The following is a 26,484-nucleotide window of genomic DNA, read 5'->3' on the forward strand; positions in this document are numbered from 1 at the left end:
TCCAAAACCCTCAGATTCTGCTCTTTCTTTCAACTAGTCAAGCTTCCAAGATCAATGCTGATGTCTCTACAAGGTTCACATGTGTTGTTTATTCTTGCATGGGGAAAAAAAAAGACATTGAGCAAAGTGAATATTTCAAAACAGAGTAAATGGATCTATGAGATTTGTGCATCTGTCTTCTGGTCTCTGTTCACAATAGATAAAAGAAAGAAATTATCCAACTACATTATTCTGCCCTGGTTCAGATATACTTAAATAACATTTCTCATAATGTGTTCTGAGGGATGTTTGTTAATAATTTAATGCATAGTCAAATATTTAATATGCAAGTGGAAACAATGAAGCTTAGAGAGATTAGTGGTAATGTTGTCAAGTAGATATAAAGAACAAAAAAACCTCATTTTCAAGTAATCCATTCATTGCAATATCTTCCCAACATATCATCTCATTAAATGTCAAGTTGGAATCATGGCAATAAATAACTAAAATACAATAAGTCAATAAATAAAGGATTATCAGGAAGTCATTAAAACTTTTAATAGCTCCATTTACAAAAACTTAGAGAAATAAAAATCATACAAGATTAAGAACCTTATGTCAGAGTCAGAAACAGTGGCACATGCCTGTAATCCTAGCAACTGGGAGGCTGAGGCAGGAGGATCACAGTTTAAAGCCAGCCTCATCAATTTAGCAAGGTGTTTCCAACTTAGCAAGACCAAGTCTTAATATAAAATATAAAAAGTTCTATGGATGTGTCTCAGTGGTAAAGCCTCCTGGGTTAAATTCTCAGTACCTAAAATAAAATAAAATAAAATAGTTTTGAACAACTAATAAAAAAATAAATTAATTAATTAATTAAAAAACTTTAACCAAGTATCAGTAAACTATGGCTTACAGACCAAAAACAGCCACTTATTTGGATACGCCCACAAGCTAAGAATATTTTGCCAATTTTTTCAATTGCTGGGGTCGGGTAAAATATAAAGAATAACATTTCTTTCAATATGAAATTCAAAATTCAGTGTCCATGAATAAAGTTTTAGTGGAATGTTGACATGTTCATTTGCTCACATATTAGCTGTGGCTGCTTTTATAATGAAGTGCAGAGTTGACCTTGTGAGAAAAACACCATGTGTGGCTCTGAAAGCCTAAAATATTTATCTTCTGAGCCTTTACCTAAAAGGGTTTGCCTGCTCCTGAGCTAACATTTCAACATTTAAAATCCTGAACAAGAGTTGTCCCACTGAGCTCAGGGATCTACAAGGTTCTTCCCTTACTGTAGAGACTACTGCTTCCCTGAACATTGCTAGAATTGCTTTTGGAGAACCAAGTTCAATGATGAGACAAGTAGGCTGAATGTGCTACTTGGAGGCTCTGGGCCTGCTGTTTGACTCTTAAGGAAGCCTAGGGCCCACACATGAACACTTGGTGTAAAAACACCCATGTTCTAATAATGTCTTGCCCAGAATTACCATATGTTTCTTGGATAAGACACTTAAAAATCAATTTTAGAGACAAGTAAGAAAAGCCTAATGAACAAATCACTCAGAAGAATCAAATTATTATAGTGTCTCCCTGTTGAACAGTGGGCTACCAAAGTTAATGCATATAATTGACCTGACGTTGTTCCAAATTACCTCAAGTCTATTATCTAAGAATAAAATATTGCTCTTGTACAACAGGAAACAAAAGTGTTTGAAAGAAATGCTAAAACACAAGGACTAAAGAAGTTCTAAGCAATGAACATCATCCCTGAAATGGGGATGCAGACTCTCATGTACATGTGAAGAGCAACACTTAAATAAGAAAACTGGGCTACTCATGCTGAGAAGTCAGTTCACTAAAGCCTGCAATATGTCATATCTTAATACTCCACAGAAATACAATGATTGATCATAAAAATAATAAACCAAAATAACCAGCTAAATTGAATTCTCTAAAAATATTGGACAAATGAACTAAGAGAACCAGTGTTTAGTGTGGCATAGGGGTTAACACTAACTAAAAAAATGGGCTAAAGATGTAGCCCAATGGCAGAGCATTGACCTAGTGTGTGTGAAGTTCTGGGTTCAATCCCCAGTATTGCAAACAATACAAAACAAAATGCAAACCTTGAGGAATGATGAAAATTACCACAGAGTTGATCAAAAGGAGAATAGAACATCATTGCATCTTATTTAAGGGACTTAAACCCAATGTGAATATAACTTCAAGTATGGTTACTTTCTGTGCATAAAGTGCACATTCTTGGGTTATGTATTGGTTTGCTAAGATTAGAATCAATTAATGAGGAGGGTCAATTATAAGGAAGAGCATTCTGCCCACAGTCTCTCAGACAGTGGACAGAACAAACTACCTTCAGGAAGAAAAAATGACACTAGGTTGCTTCAACACCTGATTTCAATGGCAAATCAATCCTCTTCTCCCCACCTCCAGCTCTCTCTCCTTCATTTCCACCTTTTCACTCCCTAAACCTTATGCATAGTTCATTCTACCATCTCACATGCTCTGTATTTCCTTTATTAGGCTATCATTTGATTCCTTCATAAGGAAATAAGATTCATACAAGCAGAAATTTAAATTTTTAACCCATTGTTCACTACTGTAGTAGAGTATTCAAATTAAACACATGATATTGGAATGTATCTTTGGAATGAATCAATAAATGATAATGTACAGCTCCTAGAAAATGCCACAATTGGTTGAAAATTGTTTGTCAGAATATTTTTTTAGAAATAAAATTTTGACTAATATTATCCATTAGAGTTTGTATATATCACCCACTTAAAAGCTTTATATGAGTAAGAACTTCATTGTTTTTATCACTGTGACAAAATAATTAAGAGAACTAAGAAAGATGATGTTATGATTTGGATATGAGGTAGCCACAAAAGCTCCTATGATAATGCAAAAACATTCAGAGGTGAAATGATTGAATTGTGAGAACTGTAACCTAATTAGTCATTCCTAGCTGGAATGGACTGACTGGGTTTTAGCTGTAGGCAGGTGGGATGTGGCTGGAGGAGATGAGTCACTGGGGGCAAAGCAGGGGATGCCCTGAAAGCACTGTTCTTCCTGTGGTCCCTTCTGCCTCTCTTTCTGCTTCTGAACCCCACCATGAGCTGGGCAGCTTTTTGTGCTGGACCCATCCTCCATGATGCACTGCCTCACTGTGGGCCCAGAACAATGCAGTCACTTCTCTATGAAAGGAAATTTCTGAAGCCATGAATCCCAAATAAATAAACATTTCTTCCTCTAAGTTGTTCTTGTCAGGTAAACTAGTCACAACAACATGAAAACCAACTAAAACAAGAGATAAGTTTTATTTTGGCTCACAGTTTTAGAGATGTCAGTTTGTAGTCTGCTGGCTAAATTAATTTTGGGAATAAGATGAAGCAGAACATCATGACATATGGAAAAGGAAGAGGAAATCTGCTTACTTCATGGTAGCCAGGAAACAGAGAGAGAAAGGAAGGGGTCAGGGACAAGATACATCCTTCCAAGGCATGCAACAGTGACCTACTTCCTCCCACTAGGCCCTGAGTGGTGCAGTTACATCACCTCCCAATAATGTCATCAAATTGTAAATTCACCAATGGATTAATCTTTTGATGATGCCAAATGATACAGCCACTTCCAAAGAGCCCCACCTCTCAACATTGCTCCTTTAGAGACTAGCATTCAACCATGAGCCTTTGGGGGACAATTCATATTCAAGACAATACACTAGATTGATTGGCTGTTTTCAAATTCTGAGTGGGAATGACAAATAAATGAAAGTATGGGTAGAAGACAAAAGAATCCTGCATAGTCTATATTAGAAACAAATTGCTCCAACATGGGTATTTCACAGCATAATTGCGATAATATGTCACTTACCAAAGTTGCCCAGTACTGGGGATTACCCGTAAAATTTTGGAATGAAGGCCTGATGAGACCAATGAGCTGATGGACGAAGGAAGTGACATAGGGAATCTCCTTCCTGACCAAGCATCTTTTATTCTCATCCCTTGAGCGTTCTTCCAGTTCAGTTTTTGTGTCATGGTAGAAAGTGGACTTGGAAAAATGAATAGCTAATTCTTTTATCTCCGAATCATCTGTCCTTGAACACATTTCAGTCTTGTAAACTTTGGAATAAAAGTGGATAACAGGCCACAGATTACTGTACAGATTACTAACTCACTCTTAACAGATTACTACTGATTTCACAAGTTTTTCCTGTGATCTCTTATTTGTATAACTCCCACATTCTAAAGGTTGAGTAGAAAAAGTAATTCACATGCTCATTCATAAGTTAAATAAAAATACACATAGCACTCACTTTCAACAATATCTATTTGTTCATTGCAATGACATGCAAATTCACCAAGCCATGTTTTAATAAGTCACCACATTGCTAAATCTCAGCCAAATTAATTAGGCAGAATTATGTAAATGTGAAAATTTTACATACCTTCATAGTCTTCTGAATCTCTCTTTATTACACCATCAGTGATATCCAGGAACAATTCTGCAGGATTATTGTAGAATTTGCAGGGAAAACCTACAAAATAAGGCACCCAAATAACTCAAGCTGATAGTCTTGGAAAGTATAGAAGACTCACCTCAGAGGATGCAGGATGTGAGGATGCTGGATGTGAGGGTAGGGAAGACAGACTGAACAACTCTTTCCTCATCTTTTTGCTCTTTTCTGCCCTCACTAACTTATCCTTTCCTCTTTTTTATTCAATCACACAACATTTCAACAACTATCTGTCTCCCAGGCAAAACCCCAACTTATTCCAAACCATTTTTGGACTCTTCAGAACATTTTACATTATTCCTTAATTCTCATAAATCTTCAAACCCCAGGAAGCTATCAGTATGCTCTGGTGCTTATCAGTACTTCTTCAAAAATCTAAATATAGCTCCAAAAATGATATTGCTCTCTGAATTCACCTAGAGAATGCTGGAATGTCAGTAGGCAGGTCAGCACATTGCTTTGCAACCTACTAAATTCAGAGATCCCAATGGTCACCTCTCAAGCTGCCATAATTCCAAATAGACAACAAATTTTCAGAGCAGCGTTATGAGGAGAATGTGACCAGCACAGTACATGTGACATCTTACCTCAACTTCCTGTGGCACAATCATCTAAACTTACGCTGACCTCTGACTTAATTTAATTCCTTCTAGTTAGTTTTACATGACAATACAATGCATATTGGCACATCATACATAAATGGAGTATATCTTCTCCTTCTTCTGGTTGTACATGATGTAGAGTTGCACCAGGCATGTAATCAGATATGTAAATAGGGCTAATGTCCAATTCATTCTAATCCTTAATCCAAAGTACCTCTCTTCTTCCCAAATGCCCACTGTAAATAGGGCTAATGTCCAATTCATTCTAATCCTTAATCCAAAGTACCTCTAATCTTCCCAAGTGCCCACTCCCTTATTGTGAATTAGTATCTTCATATCAGAGACAATATTTGGCCTTCGGTTCTTTGAGTTTGGCTTATTTTGTTTAGCATGATATTCTCCAATTCCATCCATTTACTGGCAAATGCCATAATTTCATTTTTCTCTAAGGATAAGTAATACCCCACTGTGTATATAAACCACATTTTCTTTATCCATCAAGCTGTTGAAGGGCATCTAGGTTGGTTCCATAGTTTAGCTATTGTGAATAGAGCTGCTACAGACATTGATGTGGCTGTGTCACTGTAACATGTTGATTTTAAGTCCTTTGGGTATAAAACAAGGAGTAGGATAACTGGGTCAAATGGTGGTTTCATTTCAAGTTTTCTAAGAAATATCCATACTGCTTTCCAGCATAAATCACCAATTTGCAGTCCTACCAACAATATATGAGTGTGCCTTTTACAGTACATCTTCACCAACATTTATTGTTACTGGTGTTCTTGAAATTTCCATTTTGATGGATGTGAGATAAAATTTTAGAGTAGCTTTGATTTGCATTTCTCTAATTGCTAGAGATGTTGAACATTTTTTCATATATTTGTTGATTGATAGTATTTCTTCTTCTGTAAAGTGTCTGTTCAGTTCCTATGCCCATTTATTGATTAGGTTATTTGTGCTTTGGGTGTTTAAGATTTTTGAGTTCTTCATATATCCTGGAGCTTAATGCTGTATCTGAATTGCAGCTGGTGAAGATTTTCTCCCATTCTTTAGGATCTCTCTTCGCATTATTGGTTGTTTCCTTTGTGTGAAGTAGCTTTTTAGTTTAATTTCATTCCATTTATTGGCTCTTGAATTTACTTACTGTGCTTTAGAAGTATTGTTAATGAAGTCATTTCCTATGCTGACATGGTGGAGATTTGGGCCTGCTTTTTCTTTTATTTTGTACAGTGTCTCTGTTTAGTGCCTAAGTCCTTGATCCACTTTGAGTTGAGTTTTGTGCAGGGTGAGAGATAGGGGTTTAATTTCTTTTTGCAACCTATGGGTTTCCAGTTTTTCCAGCACCATTTGTATAGGAGGCTATCTTTTCTCCAGTGTATATTTTTGGTGCCTTTGTCTGGTATGAGATAACTGTATTTACGTGGGTTTGTCTCTGTGTCTTCTAGGCTATACCATTGGTCTACATGTCTGTTTGGTGCCAATATCATGCTATTTTTGTTACTATGTGTCTGAAGTGTAACTTAAAGTCTAGTATTGTGATGCTTCCTCTTCACTTCTCTTGCTAAGAATTGCTTTGGCTATTCTGGTTTTCTTATTTTCCCAAATAAATTTTGTGATTGTTTTTTCTACTTCTATGAAGAATGTTTTGTGTATTTTAATGGAATTTGAGCTGTGACTCTTTTTTTTACTTTTTTACTGAATGGAATGCATTACAATTCTTTTTACACATATACAGCACAAGTTTTCATATCTCTGGTTGTATATAAAGTATGTTGATACCAATTCATGACTTCATACATGTACTTTGGATAATGATATCTTTCAGTTCATTGTCCCTGGACTTCCCAGAATCTCATTTGTTTGATTTTTTTTTTTTTTTTTAGTGACAGAGATTTAATAAAAATAAATTAAGAAAAAATGATTATTTACAACTATATTTGTGGTCATGGAGAAACACCTATAATCATATGCAAAAAGCTCTAAAATTAAGCAGATAGATAAGCTGTTAAAGAAATCATAGTATTCAATCTGAAATAAAAAGAACAAGTCATCTCAGAAATTTTGGCCCATTAAGTCTGATTCATGACCATCCATTCTATTGTGTAATAGTCACTTACACCACTCAAGACATAAATCTTCAATCTAATGTTACTAGAAAATGCAGTAGTATCTCCATGAACCCTCACAAAGGTAGAACAAGACCATGTGTCAGGGGAAGTACTGGAAAACCACAATGTGTTACATGGTCAAAAAGGCAATATTTTGGCAAATAACCCAATCAATACATGGACTAAGGAACAGAACAGATACTTCACAGAAGAAATACAGTCAACAAATATATGAAAAAATGTTCAACATCTCTAGCAATTAGAGAAATGCAAATCAAAGTTACTCTAAGATTTTATCTGATTCCAGTCAGAATGGCAATTATCAAGAATACAAGCAATAAGTGTTGGCAAGGATATGGGGGCAAAGGTACACTCATATATTGCTGTTTGGACTTCAAATTGATGCAACATGCTGGAAAGCAGTATGGAGATTCCTTAGAAAACTTGGAATGGAACCACATTTGACCCAGCTAGCACACTCTTTGGTTTACACTCAAAGGACTTAAAATCAGCCCACTACAGTGACACAGCCACATCAATGTTTGTAGCAGCTCAATTCACAATAGCTAAGCTATGGAACCAATATAGTTGCCCTTCAGCAGATTAATGGATATATAAAATGTGATACATATACACAATGGAGTATTATTCAGCCTTCAAGAATGAAATTATTGTATTTGCCAGTAAATGGATGGAGTTGGAGAATATTATGCTAAGTGAAATAAGTCATTCCCCAAAAAAACAAACTCCAAATATTTTTTTCTGCTATCTAGGTGCGGATCCATAAAGGGGTGGGGGCTAAGGAAGAACGGGAGAACTTTGGATTGGGCAGGGGGAATAAGGGGAGGGGGTGTATGGGAGGGTAGGAAGGATGGTAGAATGAGTCCGCTATTATTACCCTAGGTACATGTATGATTGAATGAAGAGTGAGAATCTGCATCATGTAAAGCCCAAGAAATGAAAAGTTTTGCTCCATTCAAGTACAATGAGTTGAAATGCATTCTGCTGTCAAATACAACTAATTAGAACAAACTGAAGAAAAGCAATGTTTTGGGACTTTTCAAAATCTTTAACTGACAGAATAACTAGCTGTGAGTCCAACATGCTAATTATTGACCTTTCAGGGAAAGGTTATAATAACTGGGAAGGAGAACAGATAAAGGCCCATGAGAAATACACACACACACACACACACACACACACACACACCCAGAAGCACACACACCATGCACAGTCGAATAGGAGAGGAGGACAAGGAGAGAGATGTGAACAATAAGCAAGTGCTGCATAATGAGGAAAAATTCAGGCACTAAACTGACCAAAGATGTTTCAGAGCGAAACCTTGCACCTCAGTTAATTCTATGCAAGGTCAAGGAGCATTCCTGCAGCACTCCTGTGGACTCCTCTGCTCTTCCAGAAGTCTGTGAATGAAGGATCTAGTGCGTAAAAAGGTTAATCATACCTGCTGATTGGAAGTACTCCAAAGCCTTCTGGGCAGGACCGTGATAAATTAGTTCTCCTGAGGCCAATATGGTAAGACTGTCAAAGAGCTTGAAGATGGAATAACAAGGCTGATGGATGGTGAAGATAATTGTTCTCCCCTGCTGAGAAATCCTAAGTGAAAAAGGGAAATAATGAATCATTAAACATCCGGACCTTGCACTTCTTGATAGAATACTTATTCCTGCCAGTAGAGCTTTTTCTCTCAGTTCAACTTGATTTTCTCATACAAACTTGTCATCTCAACTCATTACATACTTGGCAATTGAGGAAAATAAAATTCAATGCTTTTATTAAAAGACTAAATATTCTTAAAGTTTGGTGCATCAGCAGTCTAGAATTGTCTATAGAGATTGAGAGAAAATGCATTTTCATAGAGTCTACCCAGACAGTGAATTCAGGGAAGTTGGTACACAATCTCTGATGGTTGGAATAGGGAATCCATATTATTACCAAGTATCTCAGATAATCTCTTGAGTACACCCACTTTCAAGAACTAGTTAATGACCTGTGAGACTACAAATAGTACAGTATGGAAAAGTCTACAAATAAACAGAAAAAATTGTATATTGTTATATTCCATCTTCATTATGTGTAGATTGTTCAAATTTTAATTCTTACAAGTCATTATCCTGTCTTATGTTGACCAATGTCTTGGTAATTTAACACTTTTAATAAAATTTTTAGTGAATACATGAAAAAAAGAACTAGTTAATGATTAAGTATTAAAAAGATGGTCATATAACCAATTTTCATTGATCATTTAATTATGCTGAATCTTTAGTAACTGGTTTTCATCCTACCTTGGTAATACATTAATATAATTTAGCCCTTAGAATGCCATTTAGCACTTAGTTAAATGTTTTAGAGATAAATCTTTATTTTTATAGTAAGGCTGTTATGATATTAGTATTTCCTTCTTTTTACAGATAAGGTCTAAATGTTAAGTAACTGGCTAAGCCCTCACAGTTACTAAGGGGCCCTGTTGGGGTCTGAGCTCTGGTCAGATTTTATGGTAGAAACAGTTCTAAACTGCCCTTTATAGGAGTTATTACTCAAGGTTAGAAGAAACAAAGGCCAACATCACTTTCTCAATTTTTAAAGTATTTTGAGAAAAGAATCACTTCAATTTAATAATTTAATAAGCACCTCATAAATCTATTGTATCCAAGGGGGTTCTGCCTCATGGAGAAACAGGAAAAGATCTATAATTTCAATCTGATGTGGATTTGAAGTAGTTAATGGCTCCTTGTTAAAAAAAAAAAAAAAAAAAAAAGGAGAGTGATAACCCGTCTGAAGGTGATATATGTAGAATATCCAAATTCCCAATGATGGTGACCTAAGAAAAGAGATGCAGTGAAAGAACAAGGTGAACAAAGTGAACAAGTCTACTCTCAAAACTGTAAGAAGCAGTTCCATGTAACACGACAGGCAGTGTTTATGTGTTTGCTTGTGTAGGTGTTGTTTTGGGTGAAGAAGATAACTAAGAGAGATGGTAAAACAGGCCTATGGTGAGCACTCCAGAAAAAAGTTGGAAATTCAGTCAATAGGCAATAGGAGCTGGGAAAGGACTGGAAGATGGACACGTGGTTCCTGAGAGCTCTGACACTCAAAGTGTGCTCTGAGGACTAACAGCGTTAGTATCAGTAATTCTTCAAATCTCCTGTGAAGAATTTTGAACCCTTCCTGAGACCTATAGAAACAGGATCTGCATTTCAACCAGACCCCAGGTGATGAACTTGCAAATCAGTGTTTGGGAAGGACTGATCAGAGCTCTCTGCATGAGGAAAGATGCCTGTGTGCTAAGCAGAGCAAACCACAAAGAAAATATCTATGAATCTAAATATCATACATGGGTTCTGTAATGGGGCCTGAACTCCAGACCCATGACTGGGCATCATCACTTATATGTGCAAATAGTACTTTAAACTTATGATGTCTAACTCATAAATATCTTCCTTTCTTGCTGTTTCCTCTCTTCTATCATAGAGACTTGCTCATAGGGTTATGAACATCAGAGGAAGCAAGGTTGTGACAGAGAGGGGAAGCCTTGAAGATAGTGTGATTGACACCTTAAAACAATGAGGCAGAGGAGTTTCTAGAGGTGTTAGATAAAGGGAGAGACTAGAACTACTTGGATACTGGTTCCAATAAACAAATAAATTACATCAGTAAGCAAGTAAGTAAATATTTTGAGATAATGGGAGCCCAAACTCTCCCTGTCTGAAGTCACAAACATGAAAATAGCAAAGACTAAAAGTAAGACAGAGGTGTTAGTTTGGAGTCAGAAATATTATTATGAATTCATGGGATTTTCAATGTATATACAATAACAAGACAGCAATAGTTATAGATCTCTGTTCATGCATATATTTTTTAGTAAATATCTATGAATACATATATGTGTACCACAATTAGATGATAAAGGCTGACATTACCTGTGCAGGTTGCATTCTCAGGTGTGTTGCACTGAGTACTCAGCATCCTTTCATTCTTGAGCATCATGCAACACTCACTGGGATGGACCCTGCAGGGGGTCACACCATGAATTGCTCCAGATTGTAAGAAGACAGGAAAAGTGTATTTCTGGAGAGATACTGACAGACAGGAAACAGACACAGTAGCTCTGATTGTATCCTAGCAAAGGATTTGAGTAGCCATGATTGGATCCTGACAAAGAAAGGCTTATTGACCAGGAATTTAAGATGATGGTGTGTTCTCCTGGATTGGAGTTTTGGATAGGAAGTATTTGGGGTGAAAGGGCATGATGGCAGAAGAAACTACATGGGAAGTAGCAGAGAGGAAAGGAGGGGCTACAGATACAGTGAAATGTAACAGAGGGAAATCCAGGTGAGAAAAGTAGAATTTCAGTTGTATTATTCTTGGATATTTCCTTTCAGTTTGAAATATGTTACTATATTTTTAAAGATGATGTCTAAATCTCAACTATTGAAAAATTTCCTATAAACATCCATTCGCATTTTTCTTTCTTTATAAAAAGAAATGCATTTGTCTAATTTCATTCTTCCACTTTTTGAAGCCTCAAATGTCACCAGTCATTGTCTCAATCCTCCCATGACAGGTGGAAATCCTGAGCTGATCCTGTTGGTTCCCTTGAAAACAGATCTAGAATCCACCCTCTGCTCACCAGGACCATCCTTGGTGATGCTTCATCATCCTACATCAGCTCCTACACTGGATCTTCCCTCATCCTTGCCTAACTGCCGTCTTCCCCACAGCCATTGCTGTGCTCCAAAACTCTCAAAAACCTCCCCATTTCCTCTAGTGACAGGAAAAGCCATACTTCTTACATGACCTCTGCCACCAGCCCAACTCCACTTAACATCCTAATCCACCTGTGAAGGGCTAAACTGGGTCCTCCCCAAACTCAGATATTGAAGCCCTATCTCCCAGGGCCTCTGAATGTGGCCACATTGAACATAGTGTTTTCAAAGAGGTCTTTAAATTTAAATGAGGTCACTGAGGGTTCTCATCTGACTATGTCCAGTTAGGAGTTGATTAAGACACAGACATACAAAGGGAGAAGGTGACCATCTGCAGCCAATGAGAGGCCAATGAAGAAACAACCCACAACATACAATTTTTCAAATTTCTGCCTTCAGAGTCATGAGAAAATTAATTTTTGTGTTTAAGCCTCCAGTCTGTGGTATTGTGACAGTTCACCGAACATCACTCCTCATAGTCTCTGGGTCTGTCCCTCTGGCCTTGCTGGTCTTCCCCACATATCAGACATGCTGTGCTTCAGAGACACTTGGCTGCCTTTTCTAACCAGAACTCTCTTCTGATTTATAGCACATCTCACTCATTCTCTCCCAGCATATGTGTCACATGATTGTGGCCTTTTCTGGTCCTTCTAATTAAAAAGCTCCCTGCCTTCACCATAGCCTTCCTTTCCTATATTCTTGCTTCATCTTTCTTGAACCACTTCTTGTTTATTGACTGTATCCTGCTAACGAAGAAGAAACATTTTTTTTTAAAAACTTCTGAATCTCCTGCACCAGAAATACCAGTAAAATAGAAGTGATCAAAGAGTAAATGAATGAAATAAAATGTTGCCATAGTTTTTACCTTTTTAGAAGTGTAAAGACATCATTAGCTGTTCTCCCATCTAAGCCAGTTGTGGGTTCATCCAGGAACAAGATGAGAGGATCAAGGATCAGCTCCATTCCTATACTAGTCTTTTTTCTTTCTCCTTTAGATTCCACCTAAAACACAAATTATTATCATGTTCAAGAACTTCCATGGTCACTGCTATTTGGTGAATTAACCAGTACCATTCCTGTTAGAGACACTTTACTTCATTTTCCTCATTATTCTGGACAGGAAATAAATGACATCTGGGGGGAAAAAGTTTTTCTCTAACCCCATGTGTAAGCTAAGCCTCAGTGCAGAGTAGCCACCTGATTTGAATCTCATTCTTTTAATAGTCCTGAGCATTCCTTGACAGTCAAATATATATTTTTTTTTTAATATGCAAACTTTTATTCATATTCCAGTAACAGAATATAAACAGAGACAATTCTTCAGAACATCTCCAACAATACAAAGGAGTAGAGATAATACCATGCATCCTATCTGATCATAATGGAATGGAACTAAGTGACTCTTTGAGTGACAGTCAAATATTTTAAGAGAGTAAGTTAAAACACTAAAAAAACAAACCAAACCAAAAAGAAAACTATGATGTAGGGAAATATATTTAATAAAGGAGAGCCTGGCACAGTGTAGTTTGTCTGTAATCCCAGTGGCTAGGGAGGCTCAGAATGATGTTCTCAAGTACAAAGCCAGCCTTAGCAACTTAATGAGGCCCTCAGCTACTTAGCGAGAACCAATCTCTAAATAAAATATAAAAAAAGGGCTGAAATGTGGCTCAGTGTTTAAGCATCCTTGGTACCAAAAAAAAAAAAAAAAAAAAAAAAAAAAAACCCAATAAAACAACAACAACAACAAAAAAAAAAAAAAAAAAAAAAAAAAAAAAGGAAAAGAAAAAGAAACTACTTACAATGATCTTTTAGTGTGTTCTGAACATCCCATACAGACACACCACATCTACAAAATATCCCAACTGGACTGAAAAGAAGATAGTGACCTTGGAGCCAGGAGCATATAATTTCCAACATACCAGATTAGCATCTTTTAAATTTCATATTTTTCCCCAAAATGATTTTTTCTATATATAACTTACCTCAGAATGACTCACTCATCTTTTCAGAAAAATCCAGAACAGGGGATATTTCACAAGGCGAGTGGCACAATATTTGCATGCAGTAAATGTTTGGGGAGGGGATAAAGAAGATTTAGGGGAGGTAGGAAGTAGAAAACACACAACCCTTGAATGGTTTCTATTAAGAACTGATCTTTAAGACATCTGGGTACCTGATCAAAGTATTATATAAATGTATAAGTATGGCACAATGAAATATATTATTTTGTATAATTATTATAAGCAGAGAAAAAGGCTTTTGGGAACAATTAGGGACATATTAATAAATATAAACATGTAACAGCTCATAATATAGAGACCTTGTTCCATTTGTTCAATAATGGTATCAGTAAGGTAAGATATGTGCTCATTTCCTTAGGTTATTGTGGGAGAAAAGGGATACAAATGACCATTGAAGGGAATAGTACTACTCTATAGAGGCAGTAATTCATTGTTAGGTTATCCATCATATCATTTGAGTAATCAGACTATTTGTCTACATTTTTGTTATGTTAAAATATCATAAAGAGCTAAAAAATAAATTACTTAAATCAATAAGATTATATGATTCTAAGAAGCCAACAATTACCTTTGTACATTTCCCCTGGAAATCCAAGAAAGCAACACATTAAAGTGCCTGCTTGGAACTAAGTAAGAGTAAAAGAAAGTGTCTTCCTAGAAAGATAAAATCAGTTTAAAAAGCAGCCTCAATCACTCAACAACAACAACAACCAAAGGGGGTAAAAAGTGGCTCCTGTGCCATCGTAACTCAGGAGAGATCCACAGGAAAAAAAAAAAAATGATGTTTATCTGCTACCTGTCCAAGCCCCATTGATATCTGAACCAAAATTTAACAAGATTTTCCTTCACCTTGGCATGGTTTAACTCTAACATCAACTATGATCATTTACATAATTCTTTAGCATGAATGAGTGTTTTAACCCCAATAGCCAACATTGTACCTTCAATCCATTTGAATGTATTTCATCTAATGGTTTAAAGTATTATAAGAATAAATCTTATCTTTGTTTTCATATCTCTAGTTTATACTTGTTCCTCTTACCCCTGATTCATTCTCTTGCATTATCTGCTACTACCTCACATACCCACTATCCATCAATTTTACCTTTGTACCTTAGTGCAAATTATCTTTTCTCTCTCTCTCTCTTAAGTTTTCTCTTTTCCAATCCTTTAGGGCCTATATTCCCCAATTCCCCACCAATCCCTCATTTATGGTTACAGTAATTGTACTAAATTTAATAACTATTATTGGAGCTATTCCAGAACACTTTTAAAGGTTTACATATGTATTTGGGAAACTGTGGAGAAAAATAGCAACAAGCTTTTCTTTCTTATAAGGTTGAATAATACAAGCCTTGGCTCTGGAGTGGTTATAGTAAATAGGGTTCAGTGGCATCCTTGAAACTGGTGCTGATATTAGGATCAGCAGAGGTCACACATTGACAAAAAATTAGCATCTGAATAGGAAATCATCCCAGGGCTCTTAAGAAAAAAAAACAAAACACTCATAAGTAGTCATTCTCTTAAAAAAGAAGTGAGAACTATACAAAGAGATGTGCAGGCATAGAAATGCTATGAAAAAAAAAAATCAAGAAAAAAAACCATCCCAAAATCCTTAATATTTCAACAACTGACTCCATAGACACTACCATAGAAAATATGTCAGAAAAAAAATTGGAAAGTTAAAAGATAAAATATTCTATAACCTAAAAAGGTATAAAAGTGAAATCAGAGAAAAATACAGAAAGTAAAAGATTACTTCAATAAAAATAAAGAAATTCTAAAAGGGAACCAAATAGGAATCCTAGAAGTGAAAGACTCAGAAACCAAACTAAAAGCTCAATGGAAAGCAACACGAATGGATTATATCACTTTGAAGATAAATCTTTAGGTCTTGAAAACAAAACATATAATCTAGAATAAAGATTGCATAAAGAAAAGATGTTAAGAATGAATAGAAAATTCAATGTTAAGATGTTAAGAATGAATAGAAAATTCAAAAAAAAAATATGAGATATCACTAAAACACCAAATTTAGTATTTATTGGGATAGATGAAGGCTCTGAAATATAAGCTAAAGGCATGCACAATTTTTTCAATGAAATGATATTAGAAAATTTTCCAACCCTTAGGAATGAGAAATTCAAATCAAAGAAACATATAGGAATCCATGTATACAAAATCACAATATATTCACACCAAGAAACATTATAATGAAAATGCCTAGCATATAGAGTAAGGATAGAATTGTAAAAGCTACAATAAAAAAGGGCTGGTCACATTTAGAACTAAACCAAAACAGATTTCAACTGATTTCTCAAGTCAGAATCTAAAATCCAGGAGATTTTGGAGTACTATAAACAAGGTTCTGAAAGAAAATGGTGTCAACCAAGAATTTCTATACTCAGCATAATTAAGCTTCAGAATTAAAGATGAAATAAAAATATTTCATGAAAAACAGAAACAAAAGAATTCATAACTAGTAAGCCTGCATTATAAGACATATTCAATGAAATTTTCCATAAAGAAGAAATGAAGAGAGAAAATGAAAAGAAACATAGGAATGAAGTTCCTGAAATAAAAGTCAATTAAAGGAAAACAAGTCTGCTTTAAACATTAGAAATAGATCAAATGTTTGGAATTATAAACCATCTCTCAATAACAACATTGAATGTAAATAGTCTAAAATCTTCAATAAAATGACAGATTGGCAGACTAGATTAAAGAACAAGACCAAACAATAGTTGTCTTCAAGAGACTCACCTCAGAGGCAAATATATCCATAGACATAAGGTAAAAGAATGGGAAAAGCTATATCATTAAAGTATAACCATGAACAATCAACCATAACTATTCCAATATCAGATAAAGTAGATATTAAGACAAAATTAATCAGAAAAGACAAAGAAAGTTACTTCATACTACTAAAGGGAATCATATAACAACAAGATAATGATTGAAAAGATCAATGCCTCAAACAACAGAGCATCTACATACATGAAACAAACCCTTAGCAATATTAAGAATCAAATTGACCACAATACAATGACACTGAGTGACTTTAAATTTCCTCTTTCAACACTGGATAGATCAACTAAACATAATCTAAGTAAAGATTCTAGTTCTGTAGAGAACTAAAAAATACCATTAATACATGAACCTACAAGACATTAACAGAATATTTTATCCATCAATGACTGAATTCACTTTCCTCACTAGAGCACATGAGAAATTTTCTGAAACAGACCACCTTTTCAGTCACAAACCAAATCTTTGCAAATACAATAAAATAGAGATAATATTTTGAATTCTACTATAACACAACAGAATGAATTGGAAATCAACAATAAGGTAAAAAGCAGAAACCACTCTAACACCAGCAGATAAAATAATACACTTTTGAAGATGAATGGATAGAAGAATAACTCAGGGGAAAAATTAAAAATTTGAGAAGTAAATGAGAATAGTGATAAAATATATCAAATTCTCTGTGACGCTATGAAGTCAGCTCTAAAAGGAATGTTCATAGCATTGAGCTAATACATTAACAGAATAGAAAGGTAACAAATAAATAATCTAAAATTACATCTCAAGCCCCTAGGAAAACAAGAACCAACAAACCAATGCCCAAATCATTAGACGATAGGACATAATTAAAGTGAGAGCAGAAACTAATAAACTAGAGAATTCAAAAATTTTCAAAAGATCAATGAAACAGAGTTGGTTTTGGAAAGGATAAATGTTTAGCCAAACTAACTAAATTAAAAGAGGAAAAATGCAAATAAGATTTGAGATGAAAAAGGAAATATCAACCTATATGCTACTGAATCCATAGAATCATCAGACACTATTTTGAAAATTTGTACTCCAATGAACTATAAAATCTTAAAGATATTGACACATAGCTTTTATAATGTTGAGATAAATTTTTCTATCTGTAGTTATATGTGAACAACCTAAGGCCAACATTATATTAAATGAAGAGAATCTGAAAGCATTTCCTCTATAAATAGGAACAAAACATGCCCTCTTTTCCCACTCCTATTCAACAAAGACCTTGAAATTCAAACCAGAGCAATTAGGCAAGAGAAGGAAATTGAAGACATGCAAATATGAAAGAAGAGCTCAAATTATCTCTGTTTAATGATGTCATAATCCTATATTTAGAAGACCCAAATAACTCTAGCAGAAGACTTCAAGAGTTCATATATGAATTCAGCAAAATAGCAGGATACAAATCAGCATCCATGAATTAACCATATTCCTATAATCCAATGATAAATTGGCTAAAAAAGCAATTAGGAAAACAACCCATTCACAATAGCTTCAAAAATCAATCTGAAAAAAGAGACAAAAGAACCTCCACAATGAAAACAACCGAACATTAAAGAAAGAAATTGAAGATCTCAGAAAAATGAGAAATTATACCCCATTTGATTCAAAGGTATGATTTGTCAAAAAAAAAAAAAAAAAAGAAAAGAAAAGAAAAGAAAATGGAAAGACCTTCCATGTTCTTGGATAAGCAAAACTAATATTGTCAAAATGGCCATTCTACCAAAAGCACTGTTCAGATTCACTGCAATTCTCATCAAAATTTCACTGACACTCTTTAAAGAATTATAAAAGGCAGTTACAAAATTCATTTGGAAAAATAAGAGACCCAGAATAGCCCAAGAAATCCTGAGAGAGAAAAGCAAAGCAGGGGGTATCACAATATTGGACCTTAAATAATACTTCAGAGCTATAGTAACAAAAACAGCATGTTACGAGAGGGAACTGGGACCAAACACAGAGCAGGCCCAGCGGCCTGCTGAGGGGCAGAGCCGCCCCCCACCCCCCTCGCCTGCCAGGTAGGGGAAGGGTGACCACCGACAGAAAAGGCCCAGTGGCCCGCGGCGGGACAGAGATTCCAATCACTCCTGCAAGGTAGGCGGGCCTGCGACCCACCGGCAGAAGAGGAGCAGCCGCCTGCTGAGAGGCTGAGCCGCCCCCTCCCCCTGCGCCGGCATAGTAGAGGGAACTGGGACCAAACACAGAGCAGGCCCAGCGGCCTGCTGAGGGGCAGAGCCGCCCCCCACCCCCCTCGCCTGCCAGGTAGGGGAAGGGTGACCACTGACAGAAAAGGCCCAGTGGCCCGCGGCGGGACAGAGCTTCCAATCACTCCTGCAAGGTAGGCGGGCCTGCGACCCACCGGCAGAAGAGGAGCAGCCGCCTGCTGAGAGGCAGAGCCGCCCCCTCCCCCTGCGCCGGCATAGTAGAGGGAACTGGGACCAAACACAGAGCAGGCCCAGCGGCCTGCTGAGGGGCAGAGCCGCCCCCCACCCCCCTCGCTTGCCAGGTAGGGGAAGGGTGACCACCGACAGAAAAGGCCCAGTGGCCCGCGGCGGGACAGAGCTTCCAATCACTCCTGCAAGGTAGGCGGGCCTGCGACCCACCGGCAGAAGAGGAGCAGCGGCCTGCTGAAAGGCAGAGCCGCCCCCTCCCCCCCGCGCCTGCAAGGTAGTCGGAACTGAGACCACCATCAGAACAGGTCAGACCTGCAACCGAGAGACAGAACAGGCCCAGTGGCCTGAGGAAGGGTAGAGCCGCCCCCCCCCCACGCCTGCAAAGTAGGCGGACCTACGACCCACTGGCAGTACAGCCCCAGAGGCCTGCAGAGGGGCAGTGCCACTGCCTGCGCCTGCAAAGTAGGCAGAACTGCGACCACCGACAGAACAAGCCTAGTGGCCGGCAGAGGGACAGAGCCGCCGCCCGCGCCTGCAAGGACGGCGGACCTGCTACCGACTGGCAGAGCAGGCCCAGCGGCCTGCCGGCGTGGTAGGCACATTGCCCCAATTGGCGGAGGGGCAGAGCCGCCGCCCGCGCCTGCGAGGGAGACTTTGCAACTATACAAGACCAATATAAATATATAGGGGGAAAATTCAATAGCACAACAGTTTCACCAAGAAGAAAGGAACGCGAACAGTATGAAGAGACAAGGAAAGAAAGGACCACAAGCATTGCAGGTCAACTCAACTTTAGAAGAGGTAATAGCTGCAGCTGATGGAATGTCAGATAAAGAATTCAGGATATACATGCTTCAGATGATCTGGAGTCTCAAGGAAGACATCAGACAGCAAAATCAGACAATGAAAGATCACTTCAACAATGAATTACATAAACAAATCCAAGAAGCAAAAGATCAACTATACAGGGAAATAGAGGTTATAAAAAACAAACAAACAGAAATCCTAGAAATGCAGGAAGCAATAAGCCAACTTAAAAACTCAATTGAGAATACTACCAGCAGAGTAGAACACTTAGAAGACAGAACATCAGACAATGAAGATAAAGTATTTCAACTTGAAAAGAATATAGACAGCTCAGCAAGACTGTTAAGAAACCATGAGCAGAACATCCAAGAAATATGGGATAACATCAAGAGACCAAATTTAAGAGTCATTGGGATACAGGAAGGAACAGAGTTTCAAACCAAAGGAATGAGCAATCTATTCAATGAAATAATTCGAGAAAACTTCCCAGACTTGAAGAATGAGACAGAACCCCAAATCCTAGAAGCCTACAGGACGCCGAATGTGCAAAATCATAAGAGACCCACACCTAGACACATTATAATGAAGATGCCCAACATACAGAATAAGGAGAGAATTTTAAAAGCTACAAGAGAAAGGAAGCAGATCACATTTAGGGGTAAGCCAATCAGGATAACAGCTGATCTTTCAACACAGACTCTGAAAGCTAGAAGATCCTGGAATAACATATTTCAAACACTGAAAGAAAATGGGTTCCAACCAAGAATTGTGTTTCCAGCGAAATTAAGCTTCAGGATGGAAGATGAAATTAAAACCTTCCACGATAAACAAAAGTTAAAAGAATTTGCAGCTAGAAAACCATCTCTTCAAAACATCCTTGGCAAAACATTACAGGAAGAGGAAATGGAAAATAACAATGAAAACCAACAGTGGGAGGTAGGACACTAAAGGGGGGAAAATAATCAAAGTGGAAAACAAACCATGTTTAGTAACATAAATAAACAAATATGGCTGGAAGAACAACCCATATCTCAATAATAACCCTAAATGTTAATGGCTTAAACTCACCAATCAAGAGACACAGGCTAGTAGAATGGATCACAAAACAAGACCCAACAATATGCTGCCTACAGGAGACGCATTTGATAGGAAAAGACATACATAGGCTGAAGGTGAAAGGTTGGGAAAAATCATATCACTCATATGGACTTCGGAAACAAGCAGGAGTATCCATACTCATATCAAATAAAATAGATTTTAAGCCAAAGTTAATCAAAAGGGATAAAGAGGGACACTACATACTGCTCAAGGGAACCATACACCAACAAGACATAACAATCATAAATATATATGCCCCAAACAATGGTGCAGCTATGTTCATCAAACAAACTCTTCTCAAGTTCAAGAGTCTAATAGACCACCATACAATAATCATGGGAGACTTCAACACACCTCTATCACCACTGGACAGATCTTCCAAACAAAAGTTGAATAAGGAAACTATAGAACTCAATAACACAATTAATAACCTAGACTTAATTGACATATATAGAATATACCACCCAACATCAAGCAGTTACACTTTTTTCTCAGCAGCACATGGATCCTTCTCAAAAATAGATCATATATTATGTCACAGGGAAACTCTTAGACAATACAAAGGAGTAGAGATAATACCATGCATCCTATCTGATCATAATGGAATGGAACTGAAAATCAACGATAAAAGAAGGAAGGAAAAAGAATATATCACTTGGAGAATGAACAATAGGTTACTGAATGATCAATGGGTTATAGAAGACATCAAGGAGGAAATTAAAAAATTCTTAGAGATTAATGAAAACACAGACACAACATATCGGAATCTATGGGACACATTGAAAGCAGTTCTAAGAGGAAAATTCATTGCTTGGAGTTCATTCCTTAAAAAAAGAAAAAACCAACAAATAAATGATCTCTTACTTCATCTCAAAATCCTAGAAAAAGAAGAGCAAAACAACAGAAAAGAAGTAGAAGGCAAGAAATAATTAAAATCAGAGCTGAAATCAATGAAATCGAAACAAAAGAAACAATTGAAAAAATTGACAAAACTAAAAGTTGGTTCTTTGAAAAAATAAACAAAATCGACAGACCCTTAGCCATGCTAGCGAAGAGAAGAAGAGAGAGAACTCAAATCACTAACATACGGGATGAAAGAGGCAATATCACAACAGACACTTCAGAAATACAGAAGATAATCAAAATTATTTTGAATCCTTATACTCCAATAAATTAGAAGATAGTGAAGGCATAGATAAATTTCTTAAGTCATATGATCTGCCCAGATTGAGTCAGGAGGATATAGACAACCTAAACAGACCAATATCAATTGAGGAAATAGAAGAAACCATCAAAAGACTACCAACTAAGAAAAGCCCAGGACCGGATGGGTATACAGCAGAGTTTTACAAAACCTTTAAAGAGGAACTAATACCAATACTTTTCAAGCTACTTTGGGAAATAGAAAAAGAGGGAGAACTTCCAAATTCATTCTACGAGGCCAACATCACCCTGATACCTAAACCAGACAAAGACACTTCAAAGAAAGAAAACTACAGACCAATATCTCTAATGAACCTAGATGCAAAAATCCTCAATAAAATTCTGGCCACTCGGATACAAAAACATATCAAAAAAATTGTGCACCATGATCAAGTAGGATTCATCCCTGGGATGCAAGGCTGGTTCAATATAAGGAAATCAATAAATGTTATTCACCACATCAATAGACTTAAAAATAAGAACCATATGATCATCTCGATAGATGCGGAAAAAGCATTCGACAAAGTACAGCATCCCTTTATGTTCAAAACTCTAGAAAAACTAGGGATAACAGGAACATACCTCAATATTGTAAAAGCAATCTATGCTAAGCCTCAGGCTAGCATCATTCTGAATGGAGAAAAATTGAAGGCATTCCCTCTAAAATCTGGAACAAGACAGGGATGCCCTCTCTCACCACTTCTGTTCAACATAGTTCTCGAAACACTGGCCAGAGCAATTAGACAGATGAAAGAAATTAAAGGCATCAAAATAGGAAAAGAAGAACTTAAATTATCACTATTTGCAGATGACATGATTCTATACCTAGCAGACCCAAAAGGGTCTACAAAGAAACTATTAGAGCTAATAAATGAATTCAGCAAAGTGGCAGGATATAAAATCAACACGCATAAATCAAAGGCATTCCTGTATATCAGCGACAAATCCTCTGAAATGGAAATGAGGACAACCACTCCATTCACAATATCTTCAAAAAAAATAAAATACTTGGGAATCAACCTAACAAAAGAGGTGAAGGACTTATACAATGAAAACTACAGAACCCTAAAGAGAGAAATAGAAGAAGATCTTAGAAGATGGAAAAATATACCCTGTTCATGGATAGGCAGAACTAACATCATCAAAATGGCGATATTACCAAAAGTTCTCTATAGGTTTAATGCAATGCCAATCAAAATCCCAACGGCATTTCTTGTAGAAATAGAGAAAGCAATCATGAAATTCATATGGAAAAATAAAAGACCCAGAATAGCAAAAACAATGCTAAGCAGGAAGTGTGAATCAGGCGGTATAGCGATACCAGACTTCAAACTATATTACAGAGCAATAGTAACAAAACCAGCATGGTACTGGTACCAAAACAGGCGGGTGGACCAATGGTACAGAATAGAGGACACAGAAACCAATCCACAAAACTACAACTATCTTATATTTGATAAAGGGTCTAAAAGCATGCAATGGAGGAAGGATAGCATCTTCAACAAATGGTGCTGGGAAAACTGGAAATCCATATGCAACAAAATGAAACTGAATCCCCTTCTCTCGCCATGCACAAAAGTTAATTCAAAATGGATCAAGGAGCTTGATATCAAATCAGAGACGCGCCGTCTGATAGAAGAAAAAGTTGGCTACGATCTACAGTCGGTGGGGTCGGGCTCCAAATTCCTCAATAGGACACCCATAGCACAAAAGTTAATAACTAGAATCAACAAATGGGACTTACTCAAACTAAAAAGTTTTTTCTCAGCAAAAGATACAATAAGAGAGGTAAATAGAGAGCCTACATCCTGGGAACAAATCTTTACTCCTCACACTTCAGATAGAGCCCTAATATCCAGAGTATACAAAGAGCTCAAAAAATTAGACAATAAGAGAACAAACAACCCAATCAACAAATGGGCCAAGGACCTGAACAGACACTTCTCAGAGGAGGACATACAGTCAATCAACAAGTACATGAAAAAATGCTCACCATCTCTAGCAGTCAGAGAAATGCAAATCAAAACCACCCTAAGATACCATCTCACTCCAGTTAGATTGGCAGCCATTATGAAGTCAAACAACAACAAGTGCTGGCGAGGATGTGGGGAAAAGGGTACACTTGTACATTGCTGGTGGGACTGCAAATTGGTGCAGCCAATTTGGAAAGCAGTATGGAGATTTCTTGGAAAGCTGGGAATGGAGCCACCATTTGACCCAGCTATTCCCCTTCTCGGTCTATTCCCTAAAGACCTAAAAAGAGCATGCTACAGGGACACTGCTACATCGATGTTCATAGCAGCACAATTCACAATAGCTAGACTGTGGAACCAACCTAGATGCCCTTCAATGGATGAATGGATAAAAAAAATGTGGCATTTATACACAATGGAGTATTACTCTGCATTAAAAAATGACAAAATCATAGAATTTACAGGGAAATGGATGGCATTAGAGCAGATTATGCTAAGTGAAGCTAGCCAATCCCTAAAAAACAAATGTCAAATGTCTTCTTTGATATAAGGAGAGTAACTAAGAACAGAGTAGGGTTGAAGAGCATGAGAAGAAGATTAACATTAAACAGGGATGAGAGGTGGGAGGGAAAGGGAGAGAGAAGGGAAAATGCATGGAAATGGAAGGAGACCCTCAGAGTTATACAAAAGTACATACAAGAGGAAGTGAGGGAAAGGGGAAAAATAATACAAGGGGGACAAACGAATGTCAGTAGAGGGGGCAGAGAGAGAAGAGGGGAGGGGAGGGGGGATAGTAGAGGATAGGAAAGACAGCAGAATACAACAGACACTAGTATGGCAATATGTAAATCAATGGATGTGTAACTGATGTGATTCTGCAATCTGTATATGGGGTAAAAATGGGAGCTCATAACCCACTTGAATCAAATTGTGAAATATGATATATCAAGAACTATGTAATGTTTTGAACAGCCAACAATAAAAAATTAAAAAAAAAAAAACATAAAACAAGAAATAAAATTGTAGATTTTTATCATGAAAAAAAAAAAAAAAAAAACAGCATGTTACGTGCACCAAAACATCTCACTCACAACCTGCATGGGGAGGGAGTGGGTAACTATGAGAGGTGTGGACCAGCTGGAAATAAAAGCTAGGAAAGTAATATTAAAGAAATAAAAACAAGAGGTAAGAATTATATATATTTTCAAAGTGTGGCTGTGATGGGTGGAACACACCTGATAGGGTCTTACTCTAATAAAGAGAAAAACCTGTGCTTACTTTATGTACAGTGGTAAAGACCAAAGGGCATAGTAAATAATTTCATCAGGAAAAACAGGATAAGTGTGGGGGGAAAACAGGTTGTTTGGTACTTAGGTGGTTATGCCCACCTCCTGAGGGCTGTGTTTGATCCTATGGCTGTGAGCTAAGGCAGGGTACCAGCATGATCTGGGCTTTCTCCAACCAAGGAATTTCACCCAGGAGTTCCCAGAAAAGCAGCTTGCCTGCCTTATGCTGGCTCAAACAAACACAAAATTTATCATAATTTATACATGGCTTCCAACAAAAACAGATATGAAAACCAACGGAATAGGAGAGACACAGGCAAAGCCACAGACATACAGTTATCCCATACTAGAAAAAGATGCCATAAACATATATTGGAAAAAAGACAACGTCTTCAACAAATGGCACCAAGAAGACTGGAAATCCATAAGGAGTAGAATTAAATTTAGATCCTACCTCTTGCCCGGCACAGATCTCAATTCAAAGTGGATCAAAGACCTAGGTGTTAGATTAGAAACCCTTCACTTGCTAGAACAAAATGATGGCCCAACACTCCAACATATTGGCACAGAAAACCTCTTTCTTATTAAGACTCCTAGAGCACAAGAAATAAACTCAACATCAATAAGTGGGATGGCATCAGATTTAAAAGTTTCTGCATAGCCAAGAACTAAGAATTTGAAGAGAGAGCCTCAGAAAGGGAGAAAACATTTCTTACCTACTTCTCAGGGCATTAATTTCCAGAAAATACAAATAACCCCCCAAAAAACACCAAATAAACAAATGAACCAACCATTAAATGGGCAAAAGAATTAAATAGACACTTCTCAAAAGAAATAATACAAGAAACCTAAAAAGAGCATGCTACAGGGACACTGCTACATCGTGATGTTCATAGCAGCACAATTCACAATAGC

General features: G+C 37.0%; 1 protein-coding gene across 4 annotated transcripts in view; it reads right to left on the reverse strand.

Moving 5' to 3' along the window:
• The window catches only part of LOC139706418 (broad substrate specificity ATP-binding cassette transporter ABCG2-like), a 57,117-nt gene that overhangs the window by 14,097 nt on the left and 16,536 nt on the right, over positions 1-26,484 (reverse strand). For all 4 annotated transcript variants that reach the window (XM_071614431.1, XM_071614430.1, XM_071614429.1 and 1 more), the window contains 4 exons: positions 12,822-12,958; positions 8,695-8,846; positions 4,454-4,543; positions 3,880-4,127 (listed from right to left, as the gene is read on the reverse strand). In XM_071614431.1, coding sequence (XP_071470532.1) covers positions 3,880-4,127; positions 4,454-4,543; positions 8,695-8,846; positions 12,822-12,958 — 627 coding nt within the window. The remainder of the gene's footprint in view (positions 1-3,879; positions 4,128-4,453; positions 4,544-8,694; positions 8,847-12,821; positions 12,959-26,484) is intronic.

The sequence above is a fragment of the Marmota flaviventris genome, chromosome 7 (genome assembly GCF_047511675.1).
Source record: "Marmota flaviventris isolate mMarFla1 chromosome 7, mMarFla1.hap1, whole genome shotgun sequence".
NCBI classification, from domain to species: domain Eukaryota; kingdom Metazoa; phylum Chordata; class Mammalia; order Rodentia; family Sciuridae; genus Marmota; species Marmota flaviventris.